Source organism: Chrysemys picta, chromosome 2 (assembly GCF_011386835.1).
Source record: "Chrysemys picta bellii isolate R12L10 chromosome 2, ASM1138683v2, whole genome shotgun sequence".
Taxonomy (NCBI): Eukaryota; Metazoa; Chordata; order Testudines; family Emydidae; genus Chrysemys; species Chrysemys picta.
Window position 1 is genome coordinate 253,711,829 of NC_088792.1, and position 25,071 is coordinate 253,736,899.

Consider the following 25,071-nt stretch of genomic DNA (forward strand, 5'->3'; position numbering starts at 1 on the left):
ATCCCCCTACGGAGTGTTAGTACGCCAAGTTACTTTGTGGTAAAATAGAAACACACTAATTCGGTGCACTTTCAAGGCTATTGCTGATGTGTGGGAGCAAGAGAAAGAAGTGGCAAAGAAATTGAAATGTAAATCTTACTGCTTTACACCTCACAACCATATGCATTAGATAAACAAACAGCCATCTCCACCTACTTTGTTTTTCTAGCCAAACAAAGACAGGCAAATCCTTAGAATGTCTGTATATCTTGGCGCCACATGAAACTAACTTCTTCAGTAAAATATACTTTCAACTCACTTGGTGAAAAGAAAATGCTTCCATGGAGGTGGAAAAGAGAAAAACAAACCAAGAAAAAGTAGAATGAAGCAGAAAGAAAAAATACAGGAATTGTAAATAAACCTGTTTATCCTGCGATGTTTACTTTCCATACTGGAATAAAGGAAGCAAAATCTCCAATACAACCCTCATTTGTTTACAAAGTGTCTCAAGGCATTATACAGTATGAAGAGTTTGCAGAGCTCAAACTGCCTGAAAGGCTTGAAAAAACATAGATACTTCATTTATCTCTTAAACACTGGAACCAAGGAAATAGATGTAATGTCATTACACAGTATATTCCATAGCTTTGAAGCAGGTAACAAAGGCTCTGGTACCCACTATTTACAAACTTTATTAAAGAACAGTTAATAAACTTGTGCCAGTTCATGCAGTATAGGAACATAGGGTTTCAGCTAGATAAGCATCTGGTCTTGCAAAAGGATAAATAAGGCACAAAGCTACGCCATGCTGCCTGTCCTGGTAGCAGTCTGCTTTCAACACAACGGATCTGATTCTTCAATCTGGACATGCTGCGATCATTGCAGGACATAGGCGCTGGAGGAAGGCGGCAAAGTGGCTGTTAGGGAACCATTTGGGAATCTAGTAGTTTCTTCACTGCAAGCCAAGAGATAACTAAAATTATTTCCAGTGGGGGGTCTAAATATGAGAAATAAAATCTCCTTGTGTGTGCTCTGTGTATGTATCTTATAAACACACACTATTACCTAGATTGTGAGCCAGTTGGGACAGGCAACTGAGTCTGTCGCTGCAGGGGATCCTGAGCTGGGGTCTTTCTGAATCAGTGGGACTGAGTGCTCTTAAAGCTAATGAGCATTAAAAAACAAAACAACAGACAATAACCTGGAACTGATAAGCAGTCCTGAGGAAGACTGAAGGTTATCTCAGCAGGCTCTGATGGTCCAGTGTACTCAGTCTGGCTTGTTGAGCAGATTTATTTCCCTTTTAACCCAGGAAAAATTGTATATATGCTCTCTCCTTAGAAACTTGGTCTGAATAAATACAATGGAAATTGATAATATTATGCACGTCAAACTGACATAAAAACAAAACTGACATAGAAACTCAGAGGTGGGCTATTGACCTTGCTATAGGACTAGGAGCCAAGGCCTCCAGAGTTCTCCTCTGGCTCTAACTCCTTTTAACATTCAACAAGTCACTTAACTCTCCTGCCTCGGTCTCCCTGTAAGTAAAATAACAGTTACCTACTTCACACAGCTGTTGTGAGGACTTACCGAGTAACATTATAAAGTCCTCTGAAGATGATAAATGCACAGTTGGTCTTATCTTGACATTCCTTGAAAGTTGCTATTCTATTTATAAAAATACCATTTCCTAATATTTTTTCTGTATTAACCCTGAAGTGCTCCCCGCCATCTAATTGATTAAAATATTATTGATAATTTTCAAGCATCATTTTCTATAATTTTCATAGTATTGATTTACGTTGATAGTTGGAGCCAATTCCAGTGCAATTAAAGCTTTATTTGCTGATTTCAACTGTACTGAATGAAAAGCTTTTTTTCCTGAGACTCTTTGGACTGAGTTTACTATGGTTCCTTAAGTGTGGAGAAGGTAAACAGGCTTTGTTTAGAATCCATCCTTCCTGTTAATCTACTGAATGGAAAGATTGCAGAGTGCTGGGAAGTATTCGGAATAAAACAGTTTGAGCAGGTATATCTATTACTTTTAGGACAATAAAGTAGAGCAAAGAGAGATCCTGAGAAAACACACTGAATAGTTTTTGAGTCATTTATCATTTCAAATGGTTATTTTACATCTGTATTTTCTAAAACTCACAGCAGCTTTACAATTCTTGCAAACTGGTTGGAAATTCAGTCAGAGGCCCAATCCTGTACTGAGCGGTGTGCAAGCTCTGTGAAAGTCCAGGGATCCACCTGCACAGAGCTCACTGCAGAATTGGGGCATTAGAGTGCACTGTGACCTGGATTATGTTGAGTGTAGAACCAGGAAAAAACACTGTTTTCATTTGTACAACTGAAGGAATTCTTTGGTATAAAACAATAATTTTAATTTGGAAAAGGAGACTGAAATTAAACTGATGATGGCAAATTTAAAAAAAAATTATGAATGTTTCCTGCCATTAACAAAAAACTGAGGTCCAAATTTTAGTGTCACTGCCTTCTGAGGTTCAACAAAGGCTTGTCACACACTAGACCAAATAATAGCATTTTATGTGTCTCCCCAAGACAGCAAAAACTAAGATCTCAGATGAAGTTACTCCATGAATTTGAAGATTCTCCCCATGATGATTTAGAAAGATTCCCACGGATATATATGGAAGCTGGATCAAGCCCTAAAACTGATGCCTTGATAGCGTTTTCTCATTCACCTCCCACTCTTGCCCATTTATTCTTCAGATTGCACTCCCAACTGCCATATTTACTATAAATTCCTGGAAACTAGAGACTAAATTCTTGGGAATTGACTTCCAACATTAAAAAAAAAAAAAAAAAAAAAACAAGAAGTAAATGATGTGTTGGGGAGGAAAGGGGGAAAAGAAAGTGCTATGTGTCTTGTTAAAAGAAAATCACCTGAGCTTGCTGGAACTCTCAGGGGGCAAACTGTGGGCCAGATCTTCAGCTTGTATAAACTGGCAGAGCTCCACTGAAGTCTGTTGGAGATCAGGTCCTACATATATTTAGAATAAAATAAAGAAATTGAACAAAACAATCAAATAAGGTTTCAGCAGGGATAAGTTTGATACAGAAGATGACTACCAAGGAGAGCCTATAGAAGGGCTTAACATTAAGGGCTATATGCTACAAAATTAGTAGGTAGGCAACTTATTGTGAGTGCACGCAGTCTGGATCAACAACTGACAATGACATAGCAGTAGAAAAGTGAAAATAGAGGGTAATCCTTTCAAACTAAGAGAAGGGGTTGTCAAACATCTGCTGTCTCACTGAACTTCTTTATAGCATTGTTTTTATATAAATATAAACTTTTAACAACCTTTATCTCACAGACTTCTTTTAGTAGTTTTCAGAAAACCATTTTAGGTACTTACCCCAATTAAACCCTAGTTAAACCTTATTTGCATTTCCTATTTTCTCTGCCCAGTACTGGCAAGTCCAAACAATGCTAATTAGCTGTAACGGAGAAAATAATGCAAACATGAGGTAAGTTCTTAGTTGAATTCTACGCTGGTTCTTTATAGGAGTAATGCCATAGTAAAACTAGTGGCTGCTATGCAAACAAGCAAGCCAAAGCAAAGTATGAAAAACAGTGGTTGACTGGAACAGTAAATAAAACTGTTGTTTTAATTGTTCTTGTAAGCTCCAAAGATAAGCCATAGATTTTAAAATATATGCCACATGGCCATTGCGTTTTAGCTCACTCACTGTTTAGACTACAAGAGAGGATGATTGCTCTGGTCAGAAGATATTGTTAGCTGATTTTGCAACTGACTCAATGACACACAAACAAATATGGAGATTTTGTAGATCATGACGAATGAGCAGCAGGTTGGACCAGACAGGACTTGTTTGACTTGCTCAACTAGAGCTTGACTCCTACACTTTAAGAGGTATTTCAGTCTGCTAGATGTAGCAGAAAAACTCCATCCAACCAAAGAAATCCCCACTAAATATAGTAGGATGATTTCCAGGATCTATTTTCCTTCTCCCACACCTCCAGGCTGGGGAATAAGGATATCACTAGACATCTCCAGTATCCACAAAACAGAAAGGGATACTACCCTATAATTTTCTACTCTTGTCCCTAGTTTTGACCTTGGACCACTTTCTTTGCGGTTGAAAGCTTATTCAGTCTCCAGGTTAGTTCGTTCTAAGGCAGGGGTGGCCAACCTGTGGCTCCGGAGATGCATGAGCTCTTCATAAGTTACCATAATATGTGGCTCCTTGCATAGGCACTGCCTCCCCGGCTGGAGCTATAGATGCTAACTTTCCAATGTGCCGGGGACTTCTCAGTGCTCAACCCCCTGCTCTGCCTCAGGCCCTGCACCCACTCCACTGCATCCCCCAAGCCTGCCATGCCCTCACTCTCCCCTCCTCCCCACTAGAGCCTGCTGCGCACCGGGCAGCAGGCACTGATTGGTGAGGCTGCCGGCGGGCAGGAGTTACTGGAGGTTGGAGTGAGGAGAGCTGATGGGGGGCTGCTGATGTATTACTGTGGCTCTTTGGCAATGTACATTGGTAAATTCTGGCTCCTTCTCAGGCTCAGGTTGGCCGCCCCTGCTCTAAGGGAATCTCCTGAGATCAGACTGCCAAAAACAGTTTTGTATTGTGATCTGTGTACTAGGACAACAAACTTCAGTTCAGATTACAAATTGGGTTTGATCCAGAATTGTGGATGTGATGAGAATGTTTTTCTTATAAAGTCACCCAACCTTCCATGTCAACACTCCTACCTCATTACAGGTGGGATTTTCAAAAGTACTCATCAATGGCCTTACTCTGATTTTATAGACTTCATTAGGAAAATGAAAAATCACATCCTAAATGTTATCGTACTGTTAAAAATAAAGGGAAAGAAAGGATTAGACCCGATATGGGAACCATCTATTTGCCTTACTCATACAAACAGTCCTTTTTGGCCCAATAGTTTCTTTCAAGCTAACTAAAACATAAGGATTTGGGATGAAATCCTTACCCTATTGAACTTAATGGGAGTGTTCACACTGACTTCAATAGAGCCAGCATTTCACCATTTATTTTTCAAAAAAAAGCTACTGAAGGATTGTACCCTTAGATCCTAAGTGGTTTTAAGGTGGCACCATAATTCCTTATTAGAAATGAGCAAATAATTTCTAGTGAGTAATTTACTGAATGAACTGCCTTTTTTCTGTTCAAATTTTGACTTTCTCAAATTTGTTACACACAACTACTCATAGAATCATTTTTATGAATAATTCTTGGTCTATAGATTGTTTGAGCAGTTTATTGCTAGCATTTGTTATTCAAAATTCAAGCTGTTACTTAGTTTTGACTGGCCATGCAGGTTGCAAGGTATTGTTTTTGTCCCCTAATAATTAGGCCCAGTCTATATTCAAAGCTCTACTGGTGTAGCTAAAATAATTTTAAAATCAATTTAGCTAAACCAATGCAAACTTTTAGCGGACACTCTTAAATCAATTTAAATCTGGTTTATATTGATTTGAGCTTAATTGGCTAGTAACTTTGAATATGGACTCAGGTTTATTCAAATATTTATGCGCCTGATTCTGATCTCATGCTGATTTTTACATGATTGAAATCCCATTTAATTAAAGAGAGCTAAGCCTTATTTAAACTGGGGTGACAGGAGAATAAAACTCCACAAGTTCAAAATTTTATATATTTGAACATTATAATATTTACTAAAAAATTTACTGTTTCAGTGAATGTTCCTACCAGTGAACACCTTTATGAACTAAAAAGGCATGTGAGCAGAGCTGAAATTGAAATACCAACCTCTTAGGTGCCTTATGAATAGCTGTTCATCGAGGCAACTACCTTTTACTAGATTAATTCATTAATCCTGCTGTGAAACAGGACAACTAAGTAAATATTATCCTTGTGAAAAAGTATATCATATAATGGCTTTATACACTATTTAGGATATAAAATATTATTTATAAAGCACAGCAAGCTTTTGTCTCTAAGCTTTTCTAGCTCTTACTTTTCCTAGGACTTCTGTGCTTACAGACTATATCTTGCCATATGTTCCACACCATTTGCTAACAGTTGCTCTTAAATTCTGATGGTTGGTGTCATTTTCCGGCATCATGTATCTGTCTTCACTATGAAATGTTTTCTTCACTGACAAATCCACCAATTTAAAATTAAGTTCATTACAGCCTCATGAAGTATCTATTTTAAGCCTGAAGAATTGAGTGTCTGTCTAATTCCTATTTCTGTGGCGTTACAGGGCAAATGTTGATGCTTCTCTGGAGAACTTCAAATGACAACAACAAAATGAAACACAGAAACGGCCAATAGATGTTAGTGTGATACTGACAGGGCTCAGGAATTGCAAGAATGGGTGGGTAGGGGGTGCAGGTTACTAGTTGACAGGTTTTGGTTGGGTAAAATCCTAAGGCATATACATTAATTTTCCCTACCATGTACTTAATGCCAGAACCAAAGCTGAACGATGCTGTTTAACTGAGCAGAACTCTCACAAGTGCCCTTTTATAGTTCTGATCAGGACTGTAAATCTTGTATGGGTAAAACTGGTACAATGCAATTATGTAATAGATACATTTGTCTCTAAGGTAGCTGTAGACTAGTTACATATTACTGCCAACCATCCCTCTTTACGAGACAATAAATGTTCTTGTTTGTTGTTCTCAGCCATACCCCATTGGCCATCCAGGACTCTTGATATCCCTGAATTCAATAGCGTTGGCCTTTTCCCCTACTCGGCTGCCATTTCAGCTGTCTGCGGGTGGGGGTGGGGCCGATTGTTAAACAGCCCTAAGGAAAAAGTTGCGTGGAGGGCAGAGAGCTCTGATGGGGCCTCGCTCGGGCCTGCGGGCTCCTGGACCATCAGGTCTCCCCCCAGCTCAGCTCAGCTGCCTGCAGCCAGCCCCGGGCAGCTCTTTTCTCAGCTCTCCCCAGCTAGCTCCGTGCTGCCTTGCTCCGCAGCGAGTTGCCTGCAGTTAAGCAGGGGCCTTACCTGAGCGCGCCTCTTCCAATGGCAGCTCACCTGAGAGCCACCTCCATCCAATCAGCTCGCAGTTCGTCCCTCTGCCTTGTATCCTTGAGTGAAAGAATCCAGCTCCTCTCGAGAAAGTTACCTGTGGGCGCCTAGGTCTGCTGCTTTCCGCTCTGTGCCTCCCACTGCCCCAGCACCACGGGAGAGAGCCCAGCACCCAGCCTCTGCCCACATGTGAGGGGGGAGGGGGCTCTACCTGTCCTACCTCTGGGGCTGGCGGAGGGGGGGAGAGGGAGGAAAGCAGAATTACTAGTAGCTCTGGTTCTCCCGTCCCGGGCGCTCACACACACCTTCACCTGCACAGACTTGAAAGTCCAGTTTCACCAGAGAGACTGAGGCAGCAGGAAAAGGGGAGAGAGTTCATTGGATCAAACATGTCACAAGAGACGGACAAGTAAGTGATCACAGACATCCTGCTGCTCCTGCCGCTTTGGGCTGATCAGACCAACTGGTTTGTTGTGTTTTGTTGGTGGTGGCTCTGGACCTGCCGGGATTACGATTCTGCCTCGATAAAAGGCACTAGACTGAGGAGGTCGAATAAATCCCAGGGCTGCTGAGCACAAAGCTGCAGCTTAACGTTTCTCCTCTCGCTCTTTTTTATTCGTGTTCCCTTTTCGCTGAGCTTTCTTCCGTGTGGGGGGCTCTTTCTTTTCGCCCTGGAGCAGAGCAGCTCCTTCCACTGGCCTCAGGCCCGGGCCGAAAAGTGGCTCTTGGCTTTTGTGTGAATGCAACAAAGAGCTTTTATATTGGATCACAAACGGCCATCTTCTTCCCCCTTCTCCTTGCACTGGTGCGTGTGGCAGAGAGCAGGAGGGGGAGCTCTGAAATCTCTCCGGGGGAGTGTCTGGGGAGAGACCCCACTCCAACTCCTGGCTCGGGACGTTGTGAGGCAGGGGGGTGTTTGAAAAGTGGCTTTTGTGGGATTTTGTTTCCTCCCAACGGGAGTCAGGGGGCCCAAGCACAGTCTTGTCGGCACAGTCTTGTCTGACCGTTGTTCTCTGGGCTGCTTGTCACTTTTAATTACTACCTGCATAGATCTATTTTTCAGTCTCTAGAATCTGAAATTGTTTTTAACCAGGACGTCTTTGCAGCGCCTAGGCCTCTTGCACCAGCCTGCGTGCGATCCCAGGGGTAACAAAATAACTTTTACAGCCAATTGCCCCAAGAAGCGCCACAATTATTATTTTTAAACAGTGCGGAATTAAAACAAACCTGCCCACATATATTTAACGCAAGGACACTTAGACCCCCCGGTGACAGACACTTTAGCATGCCCTGGTTCTTGTTAAACGTGAAAACAAATCCCAAAGGACGAACTTTGAAAAAGTTTCATCGAACTTGTTACGCGTGCGTTTCGAAGGCCACGAGACGGCAGCGTGTGTGCTGGGGGGCTGGTGTGTACACGGGTGTAGAGTACCTGCCTGGGCTGCAGCCTCCGCTCGCCCGAGCCCTGCCTCCCCCCAGTGTGCGGGGCAGGGGGGTGCATCTCTCGGGGAGATGGTTTTTCCCTCGGGATTATATTACTCCTTTCAGCGGCGTGAAAGCCCGCTGGCTCCTTGTAGCTTTGTCCGGTGACTTCAGCTCAGGCAGCAGCCGAGAGCCCGCCGACGCAGGGAAAGGGGCGAGGCGACTACAGGAGGCTGGGGCTGGGGAACCGATTCTGCTCTGGCCAGAATGTACCTTCTCCTTCCGGGCATGTGCAGGCGCAATGTGCGTCGCGCTGGGAAAGTCACGTCTCGCTGAAGTGGCGGCCTTTCCCCTGCCCAGCCAGCGCGGCTGGGGCAGGCTCGGGGGCGGGTTGGGAGCTGAATGGAGGAACCTGGAGGAGAGATGTTTGGGGATGGGGAGGGACACGGGGGGCCGGGGACCCAAAGGAGGGAGGGCGCAGGAATGGAGGAACCTAGGCCATGAGGAGGAGAGCAGCTGGAAAGGGGCACCAGGGGAAGGGTGGGTGGGTGAGCAGGGGTAGGACTAGTGATAAGGGGGGGTGGCACCCACGTTGTGCGGATGACGGGAGAGAATGAGCCAGGAGGAGGGTGTGTGGCTGGAGCGATGCCAGGCCAGTGGGAGGTGTGTGTGGGGGGGTGTCCGATATCGGGCCCCTGGGGGGCGGGGGTGGAATTTACAATGTGAGGACACCACGGGCAAGGCTTGTCAGTGTGGACAGAGGGAGGGACAGATTTGAGAGGCGTTGAACTGGAAAAACCCACAGGACTCGGCGACAGGCTGCCTGACTGTGTGGTGTGGAAGAGGAGACTAGCAGGGCTGGTGGCTTAGACAGAGCGGGGGAAGAAGGGACGGTTTAGAGGGGAGAGGTGACAAATTTAGTCTTGGCCACTTCGATCATCACCTGGCAGGAGGATCCTGGAACGGTAGATGGTGAGGCGCCATTAGAGAAGGAGAGGGATTGTAGTGGAGATCGAGATTTGGGAGTCACCAGAGCACAGATGGGAACTGAAGCCAAGGGAGCAGATGAGGTCAGTCGTGTAAGTTAAGGGATAAGTATAGAGAGAGGCAAGGACAGAGCCCTGAGCGATGCTGGTGTTGAGGAGGAGCAGTTGAAAGAGAAAAGATAGAGTTGGGTGGGGGACCAGATGACTACAGTGTTCCGAAAGCTCAGGAACAAGAGGGCGTGAACGACTCTGTTAAAAACAATGGGTATGTTAAGGAAGATGAGAAGGGAGAAGAGGCTGTTATGCTTGACAAAGAGAATGATCTTAGTGATAGTGATTTCATTGGAGTAGAGGGGCAGAGCCAGGTTTCAGTGGATCCAGGAGAAAATTGGAGTGGGGAAGCCAGGTGAGGTGAGGGACAAGTCTGCCTGCTCCAGAAGCTCCGAGGCAAAGGAAAGGAAGATAGTGGAGTAGGTGCAGAAGTGTGCACTTGTCATTACTGTTGCCTGCTAACCACACTGTGGGGGACACCGGAGGGATAGAGAAGTTGCAGGGGCCATGTACCTCTCAGACATCAACATCTGCCCTCTGCAAGTGTGCCTGTGAAAGATCCTGGGGCAAGGGAAGGGAGGATTTGAAGAGGAAATAAAATGTGGGAAAACGTCACTGGTCTTTGTAGACATAGGTGTGTGAAGCAAGAAGGAAAAGTAAAGTTATTTATCGAGGATAATGGCAGGGTAGAATAAAGAATTGTGTGTGTGTGTGTATGTGTGTGTGTGTGTGTGTGTGTGTGTGAAGGAAGTCTGTTAATTTTGTTTTAATATGTTCAGTATATAATTGTATCTAATTAAAACCTAACCTGCAGCATTATCTCCAGGTGGCATCTCCCTTTACTTTATACATCTATATCTTATATCTATATCTATCTATATCTCTCTATATGTCTCCCAGGGGCAAAACAAGATAGAGATGTTCATTATTATGATGTCAATTAATTCCTGTCAGTTTAATTGGATATTTTTTTGGTTGTGTGATATTAATATGTTGGGATAAGCTACCTATGAAAAGATGCACTATTTCTTCTTCTGTGTAGCAGGGGTGAGGAAGGTTGGTGGAAGTTAAATCCTAGTGAGGAAAATAGAAAGGAGCATAAACTCTGGCAAATGAAGAATAAAAATATAATTAGGAAGGCCAAAAAAGAATTTGAAGAACAGCTAGCCAAAGACTCAAAAAGTAATAGTAACATTTTTTTTAAGTACATCAGAAGCAGGAAGCCTGCTAAACAACCAATGGGGCCCCTGGACGATGGAGATGCTAAAGGAGCACTTAAGGACGATAAGGCCATTGCAGAGAAACTAAATGAATTCTTTGCATCGGTCTTCACAGTTGAGGATGTGAGGGAGATTCCCAAACCTGAGCCATTCTTTTTAGGTGACAAATTTGAGGCCTGGTCTACACTGGGGGGGCGGGATCGATCTAAGTTATGCAATGTACTTAGAACTACTTACCGCGGTTTCTTCACTGCGGTAGGTTGACTGCTGATGCTCCCCTGTCGACTCCGCCTACGCTTCTCGCTCCAGTGGAGTACCGGAGTTGATGGGAGAGTGCTCAGCCGTTGATTTATCGCATCTTCACTAGACACGATAAATCGACCCGCGCTGGATCAGTCGCTCCAGAGGTAAGCGTAGACATGCCCTGAGGAACTGTCCCAGATTGAGGTATCATTAGAGAAGGTTTTGGAACAAATTGATAAACTAAACAGCAATAAGTCACCAGGACTAGATGGTATTCACCCAAGAGTTCTGAAGGAACTCAAATGTAAAATTGCAGGACTACTAACTGTAGTCTGTAACCTATCATTTAAATCAGCTTCTGTACCAAATGACTGGAGGATAGCTAACGTGACTCCAATTTTTGAAAAGGGCTCCAGAGGTGACTCCAGCAATTACAGGCCAGTAAGCCTGACTTCAGTACCGGACAAACTGGTTGCAATTATAGTCAAGAACAAAATTGTCCAACATATAGATGAACATAATTTGTTGTGGAATAGTCAACATGGTTTTTGTAAAGGGAAATAATGCCTCACCAATCTACTAGAATTCTTTGAGGGGGTCAACAAGCACGTGGACAAGGGGGAACTAGTGGATATAGTGTATTTAGATTTTCAGAAAGCCTTTGACAAGGACCCTCATCAAAGGCAATTAAGCAAAGTAAGCAGTCATGGGATAAGAGGGAAGATCCTCTCATGGTAACTGGTTAAAAGATAGGAAACAAAAGGTAGCAATAAATGGTTAGTTTTCAGAATGGAGAGAGGTAAATAGTGGTGTCCCACATGGGTCTGTACTGGGCCCAGTCCTATTCAACATATTCATAAATGATCTGGAAAAAGGGGTAAACAGTGAGGTGGCAAAATTTGCAGATGATACAAAACTATTCAAGATAGTTAAGTTCCAGGCAGATTGTGAAGAGCTACAAAAGGATTTCTCAAAACTGGGTGACTAGGCAACAAAATGGCAGATGAAATTCAGTGTTGATAAATGCAAAGTAATGTACATTGGAAAACATAATCCCAACTATACGTATAAATGATGGGGTCCAAATTAGCTGTTAACATTCAAGAAAGAGATCTTGGAGTTATAGTTCTCTGAAAACATCCACTCAATGTGCAGTGGCAGTCAAAAAAGCAAACAGAATGTTGGGAATTATTAAGAAAGGGATAGATAATAAGATAGAAAATATCATATTGCCTGTATATAAATCGATGGTACGCCCACATTCTGAATACTGTGTGCAGATGTGGTTGCCCCATCTCAAAAAAGATATATTGGAATTGGAAAAGGTTTAGAAAAGGGCAATAAAAATTATTAGAGGTATGGAGCAATTGCCATATGAGGAGAGATTAATAAGAATGGGACTTTTCAGCTTGGAAAAAAGACGACTAAGGGGGGATCTGATAGAGTTCTATAAAATCATGACTGGTGTGGCGAAAGTAAATAAGGAGGTGTTATTTACTCCTGCTCATAACACAAGAACTAGGTGTCACCAAATGAAATTAATAGGCAGCAGGTTTAAAACAAACAAAAGTCAGTATTTTTTCACACAATGTAGTCAACCTGTGGAACTCCTTGCCAGAGGATGTTGTGACAGCCAAGACTATAACAGGGTTCAAAAAATAACTAGATAAGTTCATGGAGGATAGGTCCATGAATGGCTATTAGCCAGGATGGGCAGGGATGGTGTCCCTAGCCTCTGTTTGCCAGACACTGGGAATGGGCGACAGAGGATGGATCACTTGATGATTACCTGTTCTGTTCATTCCCTCTTGGGCACCTGGCATTGGCCGCTGTCAGAAGACAGGATACTGGGCTAGATGGATGTGACGTTGTGCAGTCTATATGGTTTTATAAAAATATAATAAGTGAATATAATGTAACTGGAATAGTTTTATAAAAATATGATAAGTGAATATAATGTAACTGGAATATGCTTCATGCAAAAGGTCTCTTGTAAGGTATCATTACAAAGCTTATAATCTACTGAGTGTGATCATCCCATTTGTATAAATGTACCACTCTTGTATCTAAAACTAGAAATATGAAATATAACTCTGAGGACCTATTGTAATTATGTAAAGTGTGGGCCATTAATGATGGTTTGGAATCTTGATGACTCCCATTAACAAGGACCATTGTCTGCAGATGACTGTGTTTACCTGTTAGTCTTCCTGTATATGTGTGTGCTGGCAAGTGGGCAATGAAGTCTTGCAGTGACATGTGATCATGTCACCTGAACTGGAATCCATCTTTAACCTGGTGCTTTTCCAAAGGGGGGGAGGGGGGGTAACCCAGAGGGACAAAGGGTTCCCGCCTTATGCAAAAGATATATAAAGGGGTGGAAGAGAACAGAGGGGGGAGAGGAGCCATCATGAAGAATCCCCTAGCTATCACCTGAGCTGCAACAAGAGCTGTACCAGGGGAAAGAATTGTGCCCAGGCCTGGAAGGTGTCCAGTCTGAGAAAAAACTTACTGAAGCATCTCTGAGGGTGAGATTATCTGTATTCAGTTTGATTAGGCATAGATTTGCGCATTTTATTTTATTTTGCTTGGTGACTTACTTTGTTCTGTCTGTTACTACTTGGAACCACTTAAATCCTACTGTCTGTATTTAATAAAATCACTTTTTATTTAGTAATTTACTCAGAGTATGTATTAATACCTGGGGGAGCAAACAACTGTGCATATCTCTCTATCAGTGTTATAGAGGGCGAACAATTTATGAGTTTACTCTGCATAAGCTTTATGCAGGGTAAAACGGATTTATCTGGGTTTAGACCCCATTGGGAGTTGGGCAACTGAGTGCTAAAGACAAGCACACTTCTGTGAGCTGTTTTCAGGTAAACTTGTAGGTTTGGGGTAAGTGATTCAGACCCTGGATCTGTGTTGGAGCAGACGGGAGTGTCTGGCTCAGCAAGACAGGGTGCTGAAGTCCTGAGCTGGCAGGGAAAACAGGAGCAGAGGTAGTCTTTGCACATCAGGTGGCAGCTCCCAAGGGGGTTTCTGTGATCCAACCCATCACAATGGACATTTGGTCTGACCCAGGATGGCTGTTTTATGTTCTTATGTGCAGGATTTGCATGGCCCATGTAGAGGGTCTACAGAATCGCTGCAGCACAGCTCCCTGGGCACCCCTGAGTTTAGTGGGAGAACCGGATCCAGTGGATTCACAACTATTCTATGTGGCTCCAGTGGCTATTCTCTCTTAAGAGAAGGTTTATATCAGCAGTCAGGTGACAACAGTAAATAATCAGTCATTTGATTCTAACACTGAACATGAAACTTTTTTACAAGAAGAAAAAAACCCAGTATTATTCCTGAAGATATTTTCTCTCTCTCTCTGGTTCATTGTACCCTTCGGCCTAGATCCTGTCCTTCCTGGCTTCCTTCTACAGCAGATGTGGGCAGACTATGGCCTGCGGGCCACATCTGGCGCGCGGGACCGTTCTTCCTGGCCCCTGAGCTCCTGGCTGGGGAACCTAGTCCCTGACCCCTCCCGCACTATCCCCCCTCCCCTGCAGCCAGGCCACGCTCTGGCCTGTTGCTCCCGCTGGGCAGCGTGGGGAGCGCAACTGGCTCTGGCTGGCTGTTGTGGCTGCGAGCTCCTGCTGCTGGTAAGGGGGCGGGGAGCGGGAGGGTTGGGTAAGGGAGTGGAGGGTCCTGGGGGACAGTCAAGGAGAAGGGGGAGGTTGGATGGGGCGGCGGTTCTCGGGCGGCGGTCAGGGGATGGGGAACAGGGAGGGTTGGGAGTGAGAGTCCCGGGGGGCCTGTCAGGGGGCAGAGATGTGGATAGGGGTCAGGAGGGCAGTCAGGGGACAGGAAGCAGGGGGCTGGGATCCCAGGGGACAGTTAGGGGCAGGGGGTCCCAGGAGGGGGTGGCCAGGGGACGAGGAGCAGAGGGCGGTTGGATAGGGGGTGGGAGTCCTAGGGGGAGGCTGTCAGGGGGTGTGGATAGGGGTCGGGGCAGTCAGGGGACAGGGATCAGGGGGGTTGGATGGGGTGGGGGTCCCGGGAGGGGGCAGTTAGGGGACAAGGAGCACAGGGGGTTGGATGGGTGGGGGATTCTGAGGGGGGGGCAGTTAGGGGGCTGGAAGTGGGAGGGGGCGGATAGGGGGCGGAGGCCAGGCTGTTTGGGGAGGCACAGCCTTCGCTAGCCGGCCCTCCATACAGTTGTGCAACCCCGATGTGGCCCTCGGGCCAAAAAGTTTGCGCACCCCTGTTCTACAGATTTAAAGAAATAGTACGCATACTTGTACCAGCCAGAAGGGCCAACAGCAGTGGTTGCTGTGTGGCCTGGGTGGGGGGAATTTCTGTTCCCCTAGCTGCCATGGAGCACCCTTTTGCACAGTGTCTTTATTTGCACTGTGCACAGATTACAGGATTTTCCTCCACATTAATAAATTAAAACCTTTTAGTATTAATATTTTCTTGCTGCAGTATATATAATTTAATATATAATTCCTAGCTCTTCAGACCAGTAATATTAAGTGCACTAGTGATACTGAATAATGCTGGCCTCAGTTTTCATGAGATTTAACTGGTTCATAGGGGCAGATTCATTGTTGCCTTAGCCATAGCCAGTGCAGGGGGGCCGTAGGCCAAATATAAGGCAGGCATGATGAATACAATTAGTGCAGTGTCCCCTTTGACCAGGCACACAGCCCCTACTAGAAAGGGCCTGGGGCAGGTGGAGGCAGAGCAAGGTCCCCCATGTGCCCTAGTTATTGCCCTCTGCCCAAAGCCCACAAGAACTGTGGCACTAGACTGGGATCTGATACCGCCCCAGCAGCCCTTGAACTGGGGAGACAAGCTGCTTCCCCTCTGTGCCAGCCCTAGTGCTGTGGCAGACTGATGGTCTATAGTTTAGTATTTCATGGTTTGGATGTCTGAAGCCTTCCTTGCACTCTTTACAGCTTAGCAGAAAGACCTTCTCATGTTCCTTCCTGAGTGACTGTATCTAAAGGTATTTTGCTCTATTTGTTCCCTTTGTCATAGTTAAGTTAGGAAGTTTAACAGTATGATTATCTGAGCCTTTATTTCTGATCTGCTGAATCTCTCTCCTGGCGAGTTGTAATCCTTTCCATATAAGGCCCAAGTCTTAAATTGGTCTTGTGCTGTTACAGTAAAACCTTAGAGTTATGAACACCTTGGGAATGGAGGTTTTGTTCGCAACTCTGAAATGTTCGTAACTCTGAACAAAACATTACGGTTGTTCTTTCAGAAGTTTACTACTGAACATTGGCTTAATACTCCTTTGAAACTTTACTATGCAGAAGAAAAATGCTGCCTTTAATCATATGAATTTAAATGAAACAAGTGCAGAAACAGTTCCCTTACCTTGTCAAATTATTTTTTTTAACTTTCCCTTTTTTTTTTAGTAGTTTACTTTTAACACAATGCTGTACTGTATTTGCTTTTGTTTTGGTCTCTGCTGCTACCTGATTGCGTAGTTCTGATTCCAAATGAGGTCTGTGGTTGACCAGTCAGTTTATAACTCTGATGTTTGTAACTCTGAGGTTCTACTGTATAAGATTACCCGTTACTCAGCTATTAAATATTTATTTAGGCCATATTTTCAAAGGTATCCACTAGTTTTGAATGCCTCAAATGCCCCTGCGTAAAGCATTGTTGGGCCTAATTTTCAAGTGGTGAGCATCCAGCAACTCCAAGAGAAGCCAATCGGAAGTGCAAGCGTTCAGTACCTGCATTTTTCAAAATGTTGCTCTTATCTATTTCAGTGTCCCTTGAAAAGTGTCTGACTTTATGTCAGGGAAGCAAGCGGATGAGTGGTTGCTATTCTGAGGAATGTACAGGATTTTCAAACATAGATTTGCTTGCTAAGAATAAAGTTAGCTAATAGACACATGATGATGAAGGTTGCGTGTCTGTCACGGAGGTCACGGAAGTTATGGATTCCTGCCCTCTCTGCACTGGGGAAGGGTTGTGGAGGCAGGCCGGTGGGGATGTGCTCTTAGCCTGGCCACATTAAAAAGCTCATCACCATTGCTATGGATGGGTCATCCGAATGTGAAATCACCTGAAACCAGTTGTCACTAGATGTCTTTTGAAAAATATCAATTCAGTGCACTATTGGAGAGTCCTTTGCTTGTTTTTTATTTATTTATTTATATTCTCCAGTAGTCATTGGAGAAGATGGTCTGGGCTGTCTTATTGCTCAAAATAAAACTTCGAAATATTCACCAAGATTCTGGGATTCACCACTGTATGAATCTGTTAGCTTAGTAATGCCCCTCTGAAAAAGCAGTGACTAAATACGATTTGGGGGTAATGGTAGATAATCAGCTGAACACGAGCTCCCAGAGTGACACCCCAAAAGGGGTAATACAATCCTTGTATGCATAAACAAGCGAATCTAGAATAGGAGTAAAGACGTTATTTTACCTTTGTATTTGGTCCTGGTATGACCACTGCTGGAATACTGTGTCCAGTTCTGGTGTCCACAATTCAAGAAGGATGCTGATAAACGGAAGGGGTTCAGAGAAGAGCCATAACAATGATAAAGGATTAGAAGTGTTGTAGTTGTGTTGGTCCCAGGATATTAGAGAGACAAGGTAGGCGAGGTCATATCTTTTATTGGACCAACTTCTGTTGGTGAGAGAGACACAGAGCTCTGTGTAAGCTCAAAAGCTTGTCTCCCTCACCAACAGAAGTTGGTTCAATAAAAGATATGACCTCATCCACCTTGTCTCTCTAAAAGAATAGAAAACATGCCTGAAAGCGATAGACTCAAAGAGCTCAATTTATTTAGCTTAGCATAGAGAAGGTTAAGCTGTGACTTGATTACAGTCTATAAGTACCTACATAGGAAACAACTCTTTTGTAATGGGCTCTTCAATATAACAGAAAAAGGTCTAACAATCCAATGGCTGGAAATGGAAGTGAGACAAATTCAGATTGGAAATAAGGCATACATTTTTAACAGTGAGGGTAATTAAGCACTGGAACATCTACCAAAGGTTATTCTGGAATCTCCATCACTGGCAATTTAAAAATAAACATTAGATGTTTTTCTAAAAGATATTCTATAGGAATTATTGTGGGGATGTGCTATGGTCTGTGCTACACAGGAGGTCGGACTCAATAATCACAGTGGTCCCTTATGGCTTTGGAATCTAAATCATATGCTTCTAATCAATGACTGGAAGAATAACAGCTAATCAGCAGAGAACAGCTAACAGCAATAAGTAACTAGCTCTGACCTCCCAACAGATTCGGTACACTATTCTTCTTTTCTCTAATGATATCAAATATGTAAAGAGGAAGATAAATCTTCCTTCTGAAAGAATGACTAATTAAACCATATTAAGAGTGTTTGAACTGTGGAGAAATCAAATATTGCAACATCCTTGTAATTTGTGAATATATGCCTAATAACTATTGCCTCAAATGAGAGAGACACTCACAGACTTGCTATTTTCCCTAGTAGTAGTAGAATGCAATTCTGTCCCTATTATTGAAGAATTTATCTATTTTATGTTTGAAATAAACTAAGATTTTATGATAATATGCTTTTTCCATTGTGAGAAGTCATGGCTCAAAAGAGGTTAGGACTATTGCATTTGTGCTTTCCATATGATTGTTGCATCTTCAGAATAGAAAGTCTCTTTAGAGAGCTGCATTGCTGAGGCTATAATTATTGCATTCCTATTAACTTCAGTGAGAGTTTTGAGTGAACCAGGGCTGCAGGCACAAGCCCTACAATGCAACAAGTCCAAGAAGCTTTGTCATTGCTACTTGGAGATTAAAGAAGTGCTGTGGGGCCACCTGCACAGAGAGATCTGTTAAACAATCTCGTATATTTCCTGTCAAAAGAATCAAAATACAGAGGGACCTGGATATAGGTCCTGATACAAAGCCCATTTAAATAAATTCCTGTTGACTTCATTAGGCCTTGAATCAAGCCCATGGTGCAAATCCAGAAAGTCCTCCGTTCTTTGAAGATATGCCACATAATATTGTCCTACTAAATAGAGTGAAACCTTCCTTCTGTAACTACCCAAAGGTCAACAAAAATTGGTTGCGTAATAGAAATTGTTTTTAACTAAGTCAAACAAAACTGTATTTGAAACCACAGAGATACTTTAAAGTCTTTACTTAAGACAGGAAACTGATTATTAGAGGTGGACCTTAGTTCAGGTTTTACTGTATATTTTTTAGAGCATAAGCTTTCGTGGACTACAGCCCGACTATGCATCCGAAGAAGTGGGCTGTAGTCCACGAAAGCTTATGCTCTAATAAATTTGTTAGTCTCTAAGGTGCCACAAGTACTCCTGTTCTTTTTGCGGATACAGACTAACACGGCTGCTACTCTGAAACCTGTATATTTTTTATCTTTCTTTCTGTGTCAAATACTTTTCTGTAGCTGCCTTTGACACATTTAATAACATATCCATGTACCCAATATACTTTACTTTCCCTCAGAGATTAGTGTAGGCAATAATTGCTTTTAGTCATTCAGCATGTTTGATCTTGTTGAGATTTGTCATTATATTGAAAAAGAAAAATTTACCTAGAATTACAAAAGAGTCCCAAACTAGCACTCCTTAGTAGGCAAACTCCCATTGCCTTCAATGGGAGTGTTGTTTGATTGAGGAAGAACTGCCGATTGGGCCAGAGGTCTGGTATCTTCTTACCTGTAATTTCCAAGTAGTCTAAACACTTGTATTTTACTCTACTTTGAAGTTATTTGTGTACAGTACATGTTTGCAGGGTTGGGGTGAAGTCTATTATAAGGACTTTATGTCTTCCTCTGAAGCTTTAGTATTGTCCATTACTAGAAACAAACCATCTGACTAGATAGACCATTTTCTTATTTGAGTATGGAAATTCTTATGCTTCTTTATAACTTTGGACACTGTCATCTAATTGAGGCCCAGATTTTACTGGCTATTAAACTGTAATTTCTGGGACAAGTTCTCTGGATTCCAACATATCTATTAAATAAATTAAAAAGTCATAGTGAGACAATGGTATATTTTATTCTTCACCTCCTGCCCACAAAAATATATTGTGAGTAGAGTTTGGGCTGACCTAGAATTCTCAATTCAAATCTCTTCAAGTTCTAGGAAAGTCAAGACAATGATCAGAACTTTTTGGCTTATGCTTATTTCTGTAATGGGCACAAGTAGAACTTCAGTTTCAAACACTATCAAACTTGGAGAAAATTTAGATCTAGATCTTAAAGTTGTGAACTGGACCTATCACAAAAGAGAATTTTTGTTGTCATTTACCCACACTTTCAAATTTGTTCAGGATGTGTCTTCCCTTTAGCTATGTGTCCCTCAAGCAGGGCTTTCCCGTGCAACTTGTGTGTGGACCCTGGGTTTAAATCTAGATTATATCAGCTTCACACGTCTGTAAAATTTACAAGCACAAGCTAAACTGATCTAATCAGTTTTAAAAATTGCACTGGTTTAACTAAACCAAATTAAATTAAACTGGCACAATGTCTGTGTTGAGACAAGCCCTCGTTTAGTATCTTTTCACACTTCTATATAGTGGCATGTTGCCTGCAGCCTAGAAGTTTGGTGACTTATTTAACAGCTGCTACAAGCTGCCACATAGATCATATCCAATTCTGAGCTTGTGTCTCAGCCTACTTGCATCATATTGTATCATTTGAATCAAATATTTATTTGAAATGCAGTTGTAAATGTGACAGGTTTGTTGATCTACACATTTACTCATTCATCTAGAAAGCAACTACACAACAGCACATAACAAGAATCAGCATATCAGAGAGAAACTCAATAAGGGCACGTCTGTACTTGAAACTTGTTGCAACTTTTATGTATCCGCATTAAGTGATTTGCATTAAGTGATCCACAATAACTGTTGTGCAAGCAGTTTGTATACACCACACTGTTATCCTGCATTGTTTTGTTTCTAAATAAATGCTCAGCATTCTGGTCAGCCATCCCATGATGCATTGCTCTGTAGCTATGCTGTATTCATTCTGGGATTTTTTGCACTGTGCATTGTGGGGTATCTATTGGCAGGCAATGGAATTGTGGGGCTGAGGGACAAACTAATAATTACCATGATTCCTCTTATTTCATCCCATCATCCATCTGGCTTTTGCGAGCTAGCCAGCACCATTTTCAAAGCACTGTCAGGCGTCATAGAAGATACATATGAGAGCACTATATTCATCATCATCTAAATTCATCCAGTATTCTTTAGAGCCAGGGCAATAGAGGTCCTGCTAAGGAGGATGACATTGAACACACATTTCTCCTAGATCTCTTCCTGGGGTGGCTTCGCTTGACAGAGAGCTGCTTTTGGGCGCAGACAAATAGCACTTACTGGTGAGACAGGATAAGATGCAGACCTGGGATGACTAACAGCAGCGGCAGACCTTCAAGATATCAAAAGTCACTTTCCTAGAAATTTGTATAGAACTAAAGCTGCAGTAGCAGAACACCGACACGAGAGCTCTTGTCAGTGTGGAGACGCGCACGGCCACTGCTGTCTGGAAGCTCACAACCATTGGTTGCTACTGGTCAGTAGTTAAGCAGTTTGGTGTTGTTAAATCAATTGTCTGGGCTATTGTCATGGAGATGTGTATGGTCCTGGGCATCAGTCTGGGCTATGCACAGAGGTTATTAATGGGTTTGCATGGTTTGGGGTTCCCAAATTGTGCTGTGCACATTGATACGACCTGTGTGCATATTCTTTGCCTCCTCACCCTCCAATCTTGGAGTTAATCAACAGAAAGGGATATTCCTTGATGGTGCCGCAAAGCGTAGTTGATCACTGTCAACAATTCACTAATATTGACATTGGGTGGTCTGGAAAGGTCCATGATGCCAGGATCTTTATAATCTCTGGAGTTTTTTCCTGCAATGAGAAATTGAATTTTTGCTCCCATGGTCTCAATGGACATTGATGGTGTTTGTAGATGGTGTTTGTAGCCATATTGGTCCTGGGATATGAGAGAGTCCAGGTAATATCTTTTATTGGACCAACTTCTGTTGGTGCACGGGACAAGATTCCACCAGTCATTCTAGAGACTCAGCTTTACCATATGTTCCCCTGACTTTTGAAGCCTTTTACTCTACACTTGGATAGGAGAAAGGAACTGTTTAACTATACTGTGACAGGGTGCACTCACTGCCAGTGGCGCCTCTTCCTGGCCATCCCAGGGATTAGCTCTGCCAGGTGCTGTGCCCCCCTTCCAGTGGTGTCTTCACCCATCCTGTCTCATCCTGAGGCCCCTCTTGTTCCAGGAACTGCAGCCTCCCATTTGTGTCTTGGCTCTCCAACGAGGTCACTAGGTGATTTCCCTTTCCGGGGTTAGGAAAGTCGCTTCTCACAATAGGCTCAGGCAGTTTTCCCTGTTCACTGCCCTGCCAGTGCCACTTCCCTAATGGCTGGTTGGGGAACCCAGGCCAAACCTCTACTCTGGCTTCCGGCTCAGGGACCCTCTAGTCAGCAGTCAAGGCCTGTTCCACCCATATCTTGCTGCATTTCCCTGAGCCCTTTCCTAACCTTCTGGTTCTCCCTTCCTTCTCTGGATCTGTCACCTTCACACCACTCCCTCCTCCTAAGAAGCAAGTTCAGGCTACATGCCTCTGCAGCCTCCAAACACTCCTCCCTCCTTCCAGGGAGTGACTGCAGCCTTTCCCATCAGCCCTTTTCTGTTGCCAACTTCCTGGCTTCATAAAGTGAGGACAGCTCCTCCTGCAGCTGGACTTTATCAGCAAATTAGGCCTTAGCACTCCTTGACTCTCTTCCAGGTGTGGCTTATGCATTAATTGGCCTAATTTACCCCATCAGGCCTTGTGTGAGGTGGACACCCCATCACCTATACCTTGAGTGTTGCAGAATGACAGTGGACTGTGCATTTGGGAGATTGATAGATAGATATTGGGGTTTGATGTCTAGGCTAGAGGCTGATGAGAAATAGCTGCTACTTATGACAGCTGCTTGCTGTGTTTTTGCACAGCCTTTGTTAGAACAAGGGAGAGAGCCTTTCAGATGGATGGGAGGAGGAGGTTGGCATACTTGATTAACATTTTCAACAGCCAGAGAAGATGCCTCTGTGAAATGCTGCAGCTTACTGAGGGGCACAGTTCAGATGTGTTATGTTCCTACTATGAGGCTAGGGGTCACTTGTGAACAATGTATATGCTTTTGTATATCATATTGCCTCTATATAAATCCATGGTACGCCCACATCTAGAGTGCTGTGTGCAGATCTGGTTACCCCATCTCAAAAAGGATATATTGGAATTGGAAAAGGTTCAGAAAAGGGCAACAAAAATGATTAGGGGTATGGAACAGCTTCCATATGAGGAGAGATTAATAAGACTGGGACTTTCCGGCTTAGAAAAGAGACAACTAATGGGGGTATTATAGAGATCTATAAAACCATGACTGGATGGAGAAAATAAATAAGGAAGTGTTATTTATTCCTCATAACACAAGAACTAGGAGTCACCAAATGAAATTAATAGGCAGCAGGTTTAAAACAAACAAAAGGAAGTATTTCTTCACACAGCACACAGTCAACGTATGGAACTCTACCCAGAAGATGTTGTGAAGGCCAAGACTATAACAGGGTTCAAAAAGAACTAGATAAGTTCATGGAGGATAGGTTCATGAATGGCTATTAGCCAGGATGGACAAGGATTGTGTCCCTACCCTCTGTTTGCCAGACACTGGGAATGGGTGACAGGGGATGGATCACTTGATGATTACCTGTTCTGTTCATACCCTCTGTAGCAGCTAACATTGGCCACTGTTGGAAGCAAGGATACTGGGCTAGATGGACCCTTGGTCTGACCCAGTATGGCCATTCTTATGTATACAGCTTAAATCAGGATCACTGTGCTTGTATTAATGTGTACGTACAGTGCTGTTAGCTTTTGACATTCTGCATATAGGGATTCTAGTATAGTCTATGTGGGGATTTTTAACATAGCGTATGGATGGATTGTATTATAGTGCATGTGAAGGTAGGCATTCTTATGAATTAGGTTAATGGACATATGCATTTTCATGAATTGTTCTAGATGAAAAACCATGCAAAGACATTTTCAATAATTTTAAAATAAATAACAAATACAGTACACCAATTTGAAAGTTGTGATCAGTAAAAAAGTATTCAACATTCATAAGATTGTGTAAATTGAAAAACACTTTAAAACATTTAAGTTATAAAGTATAGTGTGCAAATAAGTTTATGCTTTCAAAGTCATAAATGTATGTACGTAGGGCACTCAATACTGCTCTCTGCATCTTGGAATATGGGATGATGGTAGAAGGGAATCTCCCTGTGGCTCACGGAACATGATTTTCTTTATCTTGTGCCATAGACTGCCTAGAACGAGAACTCTTTCCTGGCATTGTTGCAGTGAATGGTGTCCCCCAAAATGTGGAGTTTCAGAGGTAGAGGGCTGCACAGGTGCATAGGCTAGGGCATAGGCCTTGACCAAAGAGCCCCTATGCTCTAGTCTACAGGACAGTTGTTTGCCTTTCCATCATCTGCAGCAGCTGTGTATATATGTACCTAGCCATGTCCCTGTCCTTTTCTTTCTCCTTTTCTGTCATGCTGCAGGAACCCTTCCCTCCACTCCTCTGTCATTTATCTCTCTCGGGATGTTCTTTGAACATATCATGCCATGTCATCTCTTGAGCTCCTCTTCCTCCTATGCAGATTGGACAGATGTTCATGCAGTGTTAGCACCCTATCCCTGCTCATTATAAGGTGTCTGCTGCGATAGCCAAAAAAGAGAGAAAGAGAGAGAGAGAGAGAGAGAGAGAGAGAGAGAGAGAGAGAAAGGACAACTAGTTACTGTTCAAATTGAAGTCTCCATGCCAACAGTAACCAAATGTTGCTTTTTCCTTAATTTTGGAATTCTATTCCTGAATCTCTTCCCAGTCTTGGGTGAGCTTGGAGATGGTAGGATGTCTTCACAATCTTCTCTGTTTTAACAGGACATCTTCACCTGTGATTTGAGGGGGGTGATTTGTTTAGCCAACTTGGGGAAAGGGGTAATAAATACATGGTGGGCTGTGGGTGTTGGGGTGGGGGCTATCTAAAGATGGTGCAGAAGAGGCAGGGTAGTAATTACATGTGCAT

The 25,071-nt window shown here is 43.2% G+C and overlaps 1 protein-coding gene and 1 long non-coding RNA gene across 7 annotated transcripts in view; one reads left to right on the top strand and one right to left on the bottom strand.

The window, feature by feature from the left end:
• Positions 1–388: 388 nt before the first annotated feature.
• On the bottom strand, positions 389–7,118 carry LOC101934278 (uncharacterized). The gene is made up of 3 exons (XR_256747.4): positions 6,980–7,118; positions 2,893–2,989; positions 389–934 (listed from the first exon to the last, which is right to left on the bottom strand). It is a non-coding gene; the product is annotated as an uncharacterized LOC101934278 (long non-coding RNA).
• A 109-nt stretch (positions 7,119–7,227) lies between these two features.
• Positions 7,228–25,071, top strand: part of GRHL2 (grainyhead like transcription factor 2) — a 122,937-nt gene continuing 105,093 nt past the window's right edge. Inside the window, exon 1 of one of the 6 annotated variants that reach the window (XM_024109428.3) lies at positions 7,228–7,412. In XM_024109428.3, the coding sequence (XP_023965196.1) occupies positions 7,393–7,412 (20 nt within the window). In that variant the 5' untranslated portion in view covers positions 7,228–7,392. Of the gene's footprint in view, positions 7,413–9,973; positions 10,097–25,071 lie in introns of those variants that run through there. The other 5 variants (XM_024109430.3, XM_065585968.1, XM_065585967.1 and 2 more) reach the window with 5 other exon arrangements.